At 32.7% G+C, this 14,550-nt stretch overlaps 2 protein-coding genes across 2 annotated transcripts in view; one reads left to right on the forward strand and one right to left on the reverse strand.

The window, feature by feature from the left end:
* The window catches only part of LOC148602968 (uncharacterized), a 113,242-nt gene that overhangs the window by 41,100 nt on the left and 57,592 nt on the right, over nt 1-14,550 (forward strand). The window lies entirely within an intron of this gene.
* LOC148602970 (uncharacterized) lies at nt 6,229-9,116 on the reverse strand. Its single transcript, XM_088553137.1, has 2 exons — nt 9,034-9,116; nt 6,229-8,017 (listed from the first exon to the last, which is right to left on the reverse strand). Exon 2 carries the CDS (start codon nt 7,994-7,996, stop codon nt 6,302-6,304), a length of 1,695 nt encoding a protein of 564 aa, XP_088409263.1. The 5' UTR covers nt 7,997-8,017; nt 9,034-9,116; the 3' UTR covers nt 6,229-6,301.

Genomic DNA, 14,550 nt, shown 5'->3' on the forward strand with positions numbered 1-14,550 from the left:
CATATCTTGACCTATACTTAGAAATCGATAGTAAAGGAAAATTATTGACCAAACTTTGCGACAAACGTGATGACTTTTCATTCAGAATTATCAACTTTCCTTCATCTGTGGAAACATCCGTTCAGCACCTGCGTATGGAGTGTTCATATCACAACTCATATGTTATGCCAGAGCTTGCCGAAACTACGAAGACTTTTTGTATCGCGCTAGAACTCTAACAAATAGACTTCTGGAACAGGATTATGTTTCTACAAGATTAAAGTCATCACTACAGAAGTTTTATGGTCGTCATCATGAACTCGTGGATCGTTATGGTGTACACAACTGCACTATGAAAACTGATTTATTCAACGGGTCATAATTTTCCTTTCCTCGTTTGTCTACCCCGGACTTGACTTTTTATGAGCAACTGGGCATGTGTTTCCTGAAAAAGTAGAGGACGCTTATCCTATCGGTGCACCTGGTCAATGCTCCTAGTTTGCTTATGTTACTTTGTATGTATGACTTTAGTTATTTTATGTTCTTTGTTGGGTATGTCTATTCTCCTTGTCTGGTCTTTGTCACTGGATTGCATTCTTTGGATTACTGCTATAACCTTTGTTGAACAGCAAAATGTCAATTTTGAAGCGAGAAATATGAACTTGGGAGTGAGATATGTCAACTTTGACGTGAAAAGTGTCAAGTTTTAAACTGATAAAGAAGTCACAACAGTACCAGTTTTTTATACAGACACTAGTAAGTAATGGGCATTCTACATGATACATGTCTATAAAGAAGATATAAATTGTACCTAAGCGGACTTGAACTGAAAGTGTTATTGTACATATGTATCATGTGAGTACATGTAATTACTTAATTAACGACAACACAAAGATAGCAGTAAACAAACATAAACGATAATACATTTTATCGCATGCTTACTAGGGTACACTTTTTTTTAGAATCTGAGTTTTTTAAAAACTATAATTGTCTTTTTTGTTGTCTAAGAGCTAATGTGATGTGGGTATTTATACAAATACGTACCTGTTTATTTAAAGCTTCATATAGGAAATTAAAGAATTATCTGACCTGAATCCGTATGTATAATATTTTTCTTTTCCATTTTTACAGGGATGTATCGGTTGCATTTGTTCAACTTTCAAAATGTACTTTTTAGCTTCTTAGTTGCTTTCATCTCTTTTCATATTTATTCATGTCCAGACAAAATCAATATTTTTAAAGTTCTGTTGAAAACGACGGAAGTTATAAAAATCAAACTATTAACAAGTTGGTGTGTAAACAGAGATATATTGTCAATTTGCAGATGTAAAAGTTCTTGTTCCGATGTCTCAGCCATCGTTACCTCAATACATAATATTATATAAGGCTATGCCTATGATATGTGCATTCAAACTACGTTTAAGCTGTACACATTCAATTTGGGTTACCTTTTTGATTTTTCAAATTGTTGGCTGTAGATTACCTGTTAAAAAACCCATTTAGATAAATAATTATTACTAAATAGTATCCATCGAAGTATAAAAAGACAAACCAATGCCTTCTCACTTGCAAAGCGTCTACCTCCGTGTCGACATTTCCACGCCTCCGTCAAAATATTTTTTTTAACCATTTATAGTTCTTACATTCTAAAAAATAGGACGTTGTTGACGCTAAGTTCATAATATAATCTTGACGTTTGTTTTGTACAAATCAACCGAAGTACAGATATAATGAGGTGCCTGGCGTGGTGATATCAGTGATGATGCCGTTTAGGATAGTATACTAATATTATTATTTACGTTGTATAAACACAACCAAAAACACAAGGTCCATGTTCTAATTTGTTGATGAGTGCAAGCTTATTTGCATTATTGCAACTGCTTCTCTTCCATCAAACTTACAAATAAGCATATAATATATAAAAAAGCATTTTTAAAGAGAAATTCCTGCAAAGTCCTTAAAAATATTCAAAGGGTGGATGTGAGAATGCATATTTGGTACGTTTTTAGAACTAATGTCCATATTGTCAAAATTATGATAGTAAGACTTTTTTCAAAATTTTGAAAAAAAAAATTACGTAAAATTCTGCCGATTGTCTTTCAGAAAAAAAAAGAAGAAAATAGAAAACACACGTCCTATTAGTGTGCTCTTGGTCGTGGATAATCTCTTTTTGGAATTCGGCAATTGAGAAAGAGATTATGCTGTGGACTAAGTCTATTACATGTTAAGTCTTTGCATATTTGGTTTTCATGGTATCTTTATGACTTATTTCATTTAAAAAATATCAAATGAAAAAAAAACAAAAAAAACAAAAAACAAAAATCCCAACCAACCGACCCTACAGAATTTTAGAATAGTGCTCAAAAAAGCAACATTATCTTTTTTCGGACTTGAAAATTTCTCATCAATCGACTGACATGCATTAAAAGCTGTCTTACATGCACTGGAAAGTGTTGATTTTATCCCCAAATGTATTTTACTGGGTCACGATTCAGCAAATGCTGCTGTAGGCTATACAACGCTGTAAATAGCGTGCATACTACTGTTTGAATCACTAGGTCATGGATCGACCTTAAATCACGTAATAATGCATTAATTTTTATGAATTTAATGAATGAACGTGGTCACATGGCAACTAATTTCCCCGAATACACAATAACCCACATTCACGGGTTTGACTATGCCCGGGGACTGTGTAAACGCTTTGATGTACATCGTCCATGAGAGACCCCAAATGATGGACAAGGACGTTAAGAAACACCTTAGTCCGTCATGTGTTATACATATGAGTGCAAACTAGGTCTATCAGTATTGAGTATATATGTTAGCACGAAAACGAAAATTAAACCAAGTATAGGAACAGTCAGCCGATTGTCAGCGTCACTAATATCGTGCAAATGGTTGGCTAACACTGTGTTACGAAAGATTTTTTGGAGATTTAAGTGCTTAATATCCACAACGACAGTCGAATTATCTCCTGGAAGCAACGATGTTCTAGCTTTATAATGCAAGAAATGAAGGATGTAACAGATATACAGAAAGTGCTATCATTTTCAACTTTATTGTTATAGTGTTATTTAATTACTAAAATATTTTGTTCAAAATGTCTGCTTTAACTGATAATTTGCAGTCACTTTTTTATTTATCATTTGCAAATGTTTGGAAAAAAGAACTTGAACATCCCAACAAGACATGAAATACAAAGTCACTATTATTGACATTATTGTTAAAATTCAAATTCTTAAATATTTCGCAACCAGAGATAAAAAAATGCATTTGTTGAAAAGTGTAGCTTTCATGAATGAACCATTTCTAATTTACTGGTAGATGTTTGTAATGAATATTCTAGAAAGTTAGAAGTAAGAGACCACACATTGTCTCGCCACATTACACTGTCAAAACTTTATCTTCAATCCATGTAATGTTTTACCTTTTTACCTCATTTGCCACAATCCTTTGCGATGGTTGACATCTTAGTATTTTAACTTGTTTTGTCCATCTTCGGACAGTTATAATGATGTCTGAAACTTTTATTCTAAAAGTACGTAAATCCAATTGCTAATGCATATATATGGAAATTGAATAAATAATACTATGAATTCGATCTTTGAGAAGTGTTTGATATCGAATAATTACATTATTACATTTTTCCCGTCATCAGCAAGCTGTGTGAAACGGAAAAAGGATAGATCTGGTGTGTAAAATGCTGTCTTGGAGATAAAACACATCAACATGTGCACTATTGAAGTTACGAAATTGGTCTAGAGAATTACATAACTATGTGTCCTTATCGGAATAGGTTTTGTTGTTAATTTTCCAGTAGTAAACATGATTTATTAGTAAGTAGTTTTAAAGAAAACGTGTGCTATTTGTAAATGAATCGAAATGAAAGATGATTGTACACAGAGGTTTTGTAATTTCAAATTGTTCTTCTTCGGAAACGTTGATGTCGCAAGATAGATATCATCATTAAAAACCTGTTATTGTAAGACAACTGCAGTTATCTCTACATATTTTAATACTGAAACGTTTACACGTTATCAGTCAGTTTATTTTCTCAAACAGATCGTGTATTCAAGGAAAACATTGGTATCTATAATTATTTGAACTGATTTGTACTTTCTGTTTTCTGAAGGTTGTCTACGTTGTTTATAATGTCTGATAATGCTTTTTACCATTGTTATCCTTTAAGCTTATCTCATGGAAATGAGACTTAGGAATAATAATCCTTCTGTTTTGTTATGACCATTTTGTACAATGGTTTTTTGAATGTTTTAAGAATATGCTTGATTGAGATTGTACGAGTTTACAGCACATTATTCACGACAACGTATTGACGTTTGAATTTGATCCTATGTTTTTTGGTTTTGTTTTTCATATAATCATATTTCAAATATATAAAAAAAATCTTGAATCCTCCTCAGACTACACTTCGTTTAATTAAAATAGTTAAATAAAAAACGCAAATCATTACAAATACTAATCATCGGTAAATAAGATTTTCTCCTGTCCGATTAAAATGTTCATAGCTTTGCTTTCATTAGCAATATATATATCCATCGCTTTCCTGTCGTAAGAAAAGCTTGCAGGCTATTAAGACCATTATCTATTGTCAGCAACGGTCGGCCAAGTTGACCGTCAAGGGAGATAACCATTACCTTAAACGTTTCCGAACCGACGGCAAAGACAAACCCATTTCCATCTACATCGATAACGGAAGGAGATCTCAAGATTGCTTCATCTTTAAATTCCCATGTTTTTTTCGTCTCATATCAAATTAAACAACAATGTTTTTATCGCGATCTGTGTAATAAATATTATCTCTAAACGATTTGATGTAAGAATGTGATGATATTTCACCCGCTGGTGAATTAATACTAGCTAATGAACCGCTCGAGAGGCCAACCTGAATTTCACTTTGTCTACAGGAACATACAATATTACCATTCATCCCCGATATGCCACAAGACCATGAAGGAAGATCATATTTGTTGGTGATTAAGGTGCGTTCTTGGTCAAATATTGATACCTTCCAACGCGGAATGCACCACCTGACACGGCTACCGTACTTTCTTCTATAAGTTCTATATCGAAAGCAGCATGTGGCAGTTTTAATTCCCATTCTGTTGTTCCGTCATCACTGATACACACTACTTTATCGTGAGGATAGAAATAATCCGCATACAATAATTTACTGTTTGGTAATAACGTTAAACCGCCGATATATCTCCCATTTGTTGACATCTAAGGAAACAATGCCTTTACACGTGCTGTGGTTCCCTAAGGTACATTTCAGACAGCAGGGACACTCATAAAACTTACAGTTCGTTACGAACTTCTATTAGTCCATGGGCTGGGAGGGTCCACCGTGCACCCCCCACTCATCAACTTCATGGTATTTTTTTGGTATATTATACCTTTCATTACCAAATTAATTTGTTGCCAAAGAATATTCTCGGATTCTTTTTTCAGTAGAAGCCTATATTTGTACTCAAATGGGTCAAAAAGCCAAGATGTTTGTGACTCAAATGTTTCGGCGTCTAAGCCTTTCTGGGATAGCATGTGTAACAAAACTAAACAATATTAGACATCATCCTATAGCTGAATGTTGCAGCTTTACAATAGTACCAGGAAAGTCTGGGTAAAACTTAGGGTTATGTGGTGAAATGAAAAAAATGTACCCATACCCAGCCGAAAAATCGCTTAAATTGATATATTTTTCAATGTCAAAACTGCTAAAGTATTAATGCTTCAGTAAAAATGGCTTATTTGGTATTTTCTGTTTACTTCTATTACAATTTATACTTCAGAGGTTCTTTTGATGAATTTTGGCGATTTTCGTTGTCAGAATTTATCGAAAAAATGCAAAAAATGAAATGTTGGATTTTTCGTTCAAAAATCACATAAATGTGACCTTTAGAACTTTTTTTCAACAACAAAACATGTCAACCATGAAAAGTTATTAGAAATTTCCCGACAAAATTCATCCATACTCTACACTATAACAGATCAAACATTTATCTATATATAAATATATAATACATATAATTCAACGGGAAAGAATATTTATTGATTTATTTGTAAAAAAAAGTCTATTGATAAAAATGAGTAACACTTTAACGCCACTTACTCTCGACATTATATTAGTATTAGTTTTTGAATCAATTTATTTAATGAAAAACATAAAGTACAGTCAATTAAAAGCATCCGGGACTTTTCATTTATCAAATATTATAAAAATAGATCAAGCTTAGTTTATTCGGAACTATATTTTATTCTAGTAGTTGCAACACAAACAAACTTCAATATTAAATGTCAGCATTTAAGATCTAAATGAATATCTGAAAATAGTTTTATTTCCATTTGCAATTAACATTTCAAACATTTTATTGTCGTAGAATATGGCCTGCGGACTACCAACACCATCTTCTTCTGTCAGCAACTGTCGGCATTGTCGACCGTCTGGAGAGAACACTACTATATGACAAGTTCCCCTGTCGACGACGTACACAAATCCATTCCCGTCAACATCGATAGCAGAAGGACATTTCAAGATATTTTCGTCTTTAAATGCCCATATGCACTTTCCTTTTAAATCACAACAAATAACGATACTTTTATCGCAATCTGTGTAGTAAATGTTTTCTCTAAATACCTTGACGTAAGAATATGATGATATTTCACCCGTTGGTGAATTAATTTTAGTCAATAAACCGTTTGAGAGGTTAATGACCAGAATGCCACTATGTCTACAGGAACAGACAAGGTTACCTTTCATCGCTGATATGCCGTACACCCGTGAAGGAAAATCATGCGTTTTGGTGATTAATCTGGTTTGTAAGTCAATTACTGATACTTTCATTTGGTTGGACATTCCACTTGACACGGCTACTTTACTTTCTTCTATAAGTTCTATATCAAAAGCATCATGTGGCAGGTCAAGTTTCCATTCTGTTATTCCGTTATTGCTGATACACACTACTTTATCCGTAGTGAAGTGCTGATCTGCATACAATAATCTACCGTTTGGTAATAACGTTAAACCCCTTATATCTCTCCCATTTGTTGATATCTGATTCTGCAGGTGAAGAGTAATATCATCAACAGATGTCGGTGTTGTGCTAAGTGATAAGAGCTGTGTTTTTTTTCGCGTCAGGCCAATTTCGCATGGTGATGCTTCCACATGTATTTGTCCTAGGTCTTGAACTTTTGACAAAAAGTCTGATACGCTACTTTCGAAGTTGAAGGTAAGATGTTTTGTTTTCAAATCGTTATTTTCAATGAGTGATATCAGAGAATTCTCACACTCATCTACTTCACTTACCATTCGCTTGGTGACTAAAAATGCCTGAAGGTTTGAGGCGTGATCTTTTACTTTACTAAGCTTCTCTTGGTTGTTTGCTATATTTCTTTCTTTTTCTGATAACTTATCAACAAATTGGTTAATTTCAGTTACCTGCCCTTTCTCGACATCGTTTAAAATTTTAATAATGTCTACTTCGAGTTTATCTAGATGTTCGACAATTCTCTGTTTCATGTTTTCGATTTCGGTTTTAATTTTCATCTTTTCTGTGGCAAGTCCTTGTATATTTTGTTCCTTGTCATCTTTTATTTTCTTGATATTTGAAGCAAGTTCATCCAATACATGTTCTAACTCAGTGAATGCATTTGATGTCTTTGCATTGTGTATGACTTCAACTAAAGCAACAATATCATTACACGTGCTATGGTTCCCTAAGGTACATTTAAAGCAGCAGGGGCACTCATGAATCTTACAGTACGTTAAGAACTTTTCTCCATGGTTTCCACAATACTGTTTTATTTCATGGACGGAAGACGGGAGTTCGACATATTTAGATATTGGTTTTGTTTCGTGTTTCTTTAAAATCTTAGACAGACCATGATGCTGATAGCAATTCCCACACAATACCTCATCACATTCCTGGCACCAAACTTCTGCAGGTGTTAATATGTGTCGTTGTTCACATAAACTACAACAAGGGACATCACTTGCCATGGTAACAAATCTGAGTCCTACCTGAAAAGACAAATGGATAAGAATGCCTTCTTACCTGGCCGATATCACATGCGGCCTTAGAATCGCTAAAAATATAGATTCTAGTCACCTGCAACCGGTATACTTAATGTGTGAGTAATTTGCAGCTTATGAAATTAAATCAAAAGTTATTTGAAAGAAATTTATCTTTTTTTAATTTCAATATTGATAAGTATAACGATGAATAAATTAAAAAAAAACACGCCGCATTCATTCAGCCAATCAATAGACAGAAGACGTTACTGATGACCCGGGGTTATATTTCAGAGAGACTTGTGGGAAGAAAATTTCACTCAGACATTAAGTTTATGCTATTATGGAACAAATAAACATAGTTTTAAATGCTTAATACATATTCACCTTTTAGAGGTGTCTATTAATTAAATGCTTGAATAATGTCCAAAAGATATTTTTTCGAATAAGTTATTAGGAAAATGTTTCCTATCCTACCACGATACACGACACTTGCCCTTATATTAAGATAATGACCATCTCTTTATTTTTATTATATAATTTTGTTTTATATCCCAATATAGTGTTAAGTAACATTCACAGTTCTTGCTACATTTTCGGATGACCAGCTAAGTAACACACACACACACACACACACACACACACACACACACACACACACATTTGATCGATTAGTATTTATTGTCCAGGGTAAATTTTTGATATCGAAAATCAAAACGAAACTAAAAACATATATGCCAGACAACTGAAAGCTGTACAAAATGAGAAACAGAAACAGAGATCGTTCAAAGTTCTTCATGAATAAGTATGTATTTGTCTATTTCCAAATTCATATAATAAGTAATTGGAAAAGTATGTCTTCATTGGTAATGCCCTTGTCGGAGTCAAAACGAAACTAAAACAAATATTGGGATCGTGCCACTGATTAAAGATACAATTTTGCTAACAAAAATGTCTTGAAAGGTCTCTTTTTACAGTAGAAGATGCAAAAGGCAACAAAATAAAACGGTGAATTATAAACTTACTGTGTTTGAAGGTAAACATGGTAGTAGGCATATGACCTACGTTTATCGTATATATGGATGATTTAGTTGTATGATTAACAATATGTTAGGTGTGAATCGGTACTAGTATTTTTCAATTTTGATTGCAAGGATTTGTCGAACGCATCTTTTTCCAAAAGAAATTGAATGTATATAAAAACGAATATTAAGATAACTTTATTCAGACTTATATAAAAGAACGACCACGCTAAACGTTATATTGTTAAAAGTTTTATTTTGTAATGCATGTTGTTTAAATAGAAAAATATCTTTACACGTTTAAATGTCTGACTATACTGAAATATTTTGATAAAAAAATAAATGATTTTATTTACTAAATGCATACGATTTCCTATTTAGGAGAATGCTCATGGTCGAAAGTTTTTTTTATCATAAGAGTGGTGTTGAAATTGAATCTCATAGCAAATACAACCGAGCGTCTTGAGTCATCTTGAGAAATCTTGAGACGCGTCTAAAGACATGCTTTGGGACATCTTGAGATAACTTCAGATCAAATTTACTTGTCTTTAAGACACATTGAAACACATCTCGTAACCAAATTTTCATGTTTAAAAAAGTCCTTATACATGTTTATCCGATTACTTAAATATTTTAAGACACTGTATCGGTGAACAAGTCACATTATATACTGTCCGCCAAAAGTTAAGCATCACCTATTTTCGTGGATCTGGTATTTGTTTCTATTTCATAAAATATTTAGACCTTATACCGTTAGGAAAGATGAACCGATGGTTTGACATTTGTTTTTTGGAAGTTTCAAAATTCAGATTTGAATTTCAGTGATCGAATAATGTACACAAACATTAGTGCAAAACTCAACAACACAAAAGGCGATTTAAAGTTTCAGTTCAACATGACATGTGTTAGTTTTCACAAAATCACAGTCAGACAAAAAGTCATGAAGTCAAAGATTAATACATTTACCGTCGTGTTGCGTATTTTTCATTAATATCGGGTATATCCTCCACGTTTCCGGTGTAAATGTTCGACACGCCGCTTCTGTCTCAATAAATTCCACGGGCCTAATGAATTGACTTCTTGTAACATTGATCTTTCAGCAAGAGCATGATTATCAAAATATTTTTCACATTACCACCCAGGAGATCATCGCAGTATTGCCGACCATTCAATGTACCGTCAATGATCTGAAGAGGAAGCTAATATGAAAAATTAAAACATCAATATCATACATAATAAATAGTCAATGACAATATGATGATAACCCACAAGATTTCTATATACTCAAGGCGAACAAAAAACCGGGCTGCACTTAAAATGATGTTTGTTACCCCTTAACGGACCCCGGTCCCGACTTTTGGTAGCTAGAAAAAGAATATATATGTTCTGTAAAAACCATTTTGTTTGTCCTGAATATCTAAAAAAAAATGGGTAGGGATAATTGAAACGGATTGCTAGGGTGAGGGACAAAAAACTTAATATCAATTTTTGGCCCTGTTGGTAAGAATTAGAATGCTAAGAGACCAATATACTTAAAAGTTTTTTTCACCAAATATCAAAAACAGTTTCCTCTTAGAGCCATATACATGTACATTTGTAGGTAGAATTCATGTGCATTAGTACCCTTTATTTGAAAATTGCATGCATCTTTTTTATTTAGGAGTTGCAAAGTTTCCACGACAGCCCCAACCACCAATCAAATGGTCATCCACTATTGATAAAAAATGTACATCTTGAACAATGGTGACTAGCTAGCTCCCCATTAAGTTTCCCTACCCTTATATTACATATTGTATTTAAGTTGCAGACAATAGATTTTCGTAACTGCCATTTACATTGTAAATGTTGTTAATACATGTACATACATGTGTAGACACGGACTTTTCTTGACAGGAACATTGAACGCTCCTTGGTAGTGATTGTAAATAATGTTAATGCACCATTAAAATGCTTTTGAAATCAATGAAAGTTGTTAGTTTTGACATGAAAAGGGCAAAAACATTCTTGAAAACTCAGGATTTGATGTTTACCATATTATTAAATACCGTGTTCATTTATGTAATGTTCCACACTAATTACACTCCAAGAAGAACTGAACAATTTGTTCTTTGGATTTACTCTTCGAACATTCACATTTTTTGAAGCATACAATGTAACATACACATTAGCACATGTCTTACAATCGGAAGAACCGTTTACATTTCTTGAAGGTTTATTACTCATTCCTTCTAACAAAAATGCCGCAAAAAAAAAAAACAACAAAAAAAACAAAAAAAAAAAACAAAAAAAAAAACACAGTACCGCAGTTGAAGACAAATTGTTCCATTATTCTAGTTTTTGGTACTTCGCCTGTGTGGGCTTTGCTACATCTATACGGTTCTGAATTATAATATCTCAATTGTATGATGATGACTTCAATTCAGAATGCATCCACATATACAAAGTTTCTTATAATGAATAGGAATTTACATAGATAATAATTTTGGGGCAATTTTCCTTTACAGCTGTACAAATCTATGACATCTTATGATGTTCGGATATTTTTACACAGAAAAATGCTAGGTCTGTAATAAAAGAATCAAAAAGATGTACATGAATTTCTCAATAAAGGGAGCATATTATTAGCAAGTACTATATGTCTTAAACATGGCATCCACTCATATTTGGTCTTTTAACATATATTTTTTATTTATGTATGTCTATGAATCAAATCTATAATAATTTTTTACATATAAGATAGTTAGCAGTATTTACACCTTTAAAAGACATACACATTCGTTTTATGTATATGTATTATTTAGCAGTAATATAGGATACCAATTATTGGAAGACAACTAAAAAATTAAAATACACATGTACTTGTACATGGTTTAAGGCTCTGTACTTTATATGCCCCAATTCATTTATATAGGTAACAGATACATACATCAATCTTGTATTTAGGAAACGCTATCTATGCTGATACATTTCTTTTCTTTTTACTAGGAAATAACTGATACCACAGATCGAAATAACATAATCAAAACTACTAGCAGCATACTTTATCATGTACATTGTTTATTGCAAAATAAAAACTTTCCAAAATAGGTGGGTCAAAATGTTTTCAAGAAGATTCAGTCAATGCGTTTATATAATATATAATATATTTACCTATCCGATAAAGTAGCTTTTGAAGATTGAAGTCGAAGGCCAAGACATTTCGAAGGCCAAGACATTTGTCAATATCGTTTCTCTTATCAGTGGTCATAGTGGCAGTTAAGACCAAAACATGGGTTTCAATTAAGCTTTGAAGAAGACCTGCCCTGTCATAATCTAGTCTGAAGTCTAGGCCCTGTTAATCAACAAAATTAATAAATCTTAACAGTTCTATTTAAAAAGAGATGGACATATATATTCATCAATTACAGAAATGAACTTGCACACCAAGAAACCGGAAACAAGGAATGTGTAAAATAGTCAATATACTGACAAGAAGTAAAGAAAAACAAACATGAACACTCATCACATCTTGATTCAGAATGACATCTGACATTAAGTCTCGAGGTAAAATAGTCAATGTTAAATTTGATGAATTAAAATGGACTCAACTAGACTTAATTATGGCTTCTATATTTTTAGGGTAATCCGACACTTACTAGAATGTTATGCCTTTCTTTATGAATGCAATTTAAAGCGCTATTACCTTTATTTTTATGGATTGGCCAACTTGTCCTTTTGCAAATCCTTGAAGTATGAAGTATATTTCTTATATATCTACTTACATGTTCCTATATTCCTTTTAAAATAAGAAAAAAATATATATACTCTTTCTTTGCAAAAGTTAAAATTAGGGAGCAACCATTTGATTTTTATTATGGGGTGGTCTAGGATTTATCCTGCCTTTTAAATTTGAGAAAATTGAGTTTAGTGTCTGCATTTTTTTTTCTTTTGCTCTGCCCCGGATCGTTGTGTTGGTAGTTCCCATTGAACATTTTGATTTTGTTAAACACCATGTCATAATTTGGGATTTTAAAAATTATATAATTAAAAGAAAATATAAAAATATAAAAAAAAAAACAATATTTGAGAGTAGTACCCGAAAAAAGAAATTTTAGCTTGAAATGAACATAAAGAATGTCCCCAATATGTACATTATGTGTCCATAGGACAAACATCACAGAGCAACATACAAATACTTTTTATTCTATTACAAGTAAAATTATATATCTGTGACTGAAACTTAGCAGTTCAGATTTATTTTTTTAATGAAGAAAATGTGCTGCTCCAAACAGGACATTGATGGGCATGAAACCACTTTAAACATATAAATTGTAGAGAATTGTTGAATTTCCTCAACTCATTGCGTTGAGAACCTGACGAAACGTTTAAATTGGTGTCAAATTAAATTACAAACAACATGAATACCGTATATACTAACCGATTTTAAATAATCAAACATTTTGTCTGTGTGTTAACATCCTTAGATTCCCCGACTCATACGTTACCGGATATCAATTGTCGGTAATGAATCAACAGCGAAATATAAATACACGTGACAGAAAGTTTGATGGTTATCTTTTCCCATTTAATTACTTAATTTACAACACATTTTAAAGCGGAGGGATGCATAAATTTATTTTCGTGATTTGGACAGATCTAGTTGTGCAGGATGCAAACAGCAGTTTCTAATGGAAATGATTTTCACCATAAATACTTTTTAATTATAGTTATGCAGAAATATCTTTCGTTTGAAATGTTGTTTGTTGTGACCAGATTTATTCAGTCAGCCTCATAGCTTGACCTACACTTGTACGATTTAATGGTAAATTTTTAACTCTAAACTCTCACAGTTCCGGGGCTGTAATGCACTTTTCTCAGAGCGAGGGTCAAAGAGGATCTGCAGTCCTACCATAACACCTGTTAGTCCTGTAGCGGTATTTATTCAATTTGGATCTTGAAAAATTAGAAAGATCGTTTGGAGACAATCACTTGAAGACTATGCTCTGAATATAATAGCACTAAAACCTGATTTTTCAACACTGTATACTTTTATTGCCCATACTCAGTTAAAATCCCGATTTAAATACATTATACATCGTTGTTTTTCTAAAAAAGATGGTACACCTAGTCACAAACATATGGTTCTTGGTAGAAATTCCTCATACTTTGAAAGAAATAATTCCAAATCATCTTCCAAATATACAGAGAAAGATGTTTACGATATGCTGGAATTTTTAATTAACATATCTGTCCAGTTTGGTTGACGTGTTTTTCAACAAACGAACGGCATTCCAATGGGAACATATTGTGCTCCTTTACTTGCTGACCTGATCTGATCCAAAAGGAAAAATATCGTTAGGCTAGATCCTTTAATCTCAGTTTCCGCTATATAGATGACGTATTATTTTTAAACAATCCTAATTTCGGAAAATTGATACATCGCATCTACCCCAATGAACTTGAGATAAACGATACAACAGACACTGTGAAGTCAGCCTCATATCTTGACCTATACTTAGAAATCGATAGTAAAGGAAAACT

This window comes from Perna viridis, chromosome 11 (assembly GCF_037379345.1).
Source record: "Perna viridis isolate PV_CMFRI_1.1 ecotype Kerala chromosome 11, ASM3737934v1, whole genome shotgun sequence".
NCBI lineage: Eukaryota > Metazoa > Mollusca > Bivalvia > Mytilida > Mytilidae > Perna > Perna viridis.

Excerpts from the sequence above, each read along its gene's own strand:
- LOC148602970 (XM_088553137.1), bottom strand. The coding sequence starts at position 7,996 with ATGGCAAGTGATGTCCCTTGTTGTAGTTTATGTGAACAACGACACATA.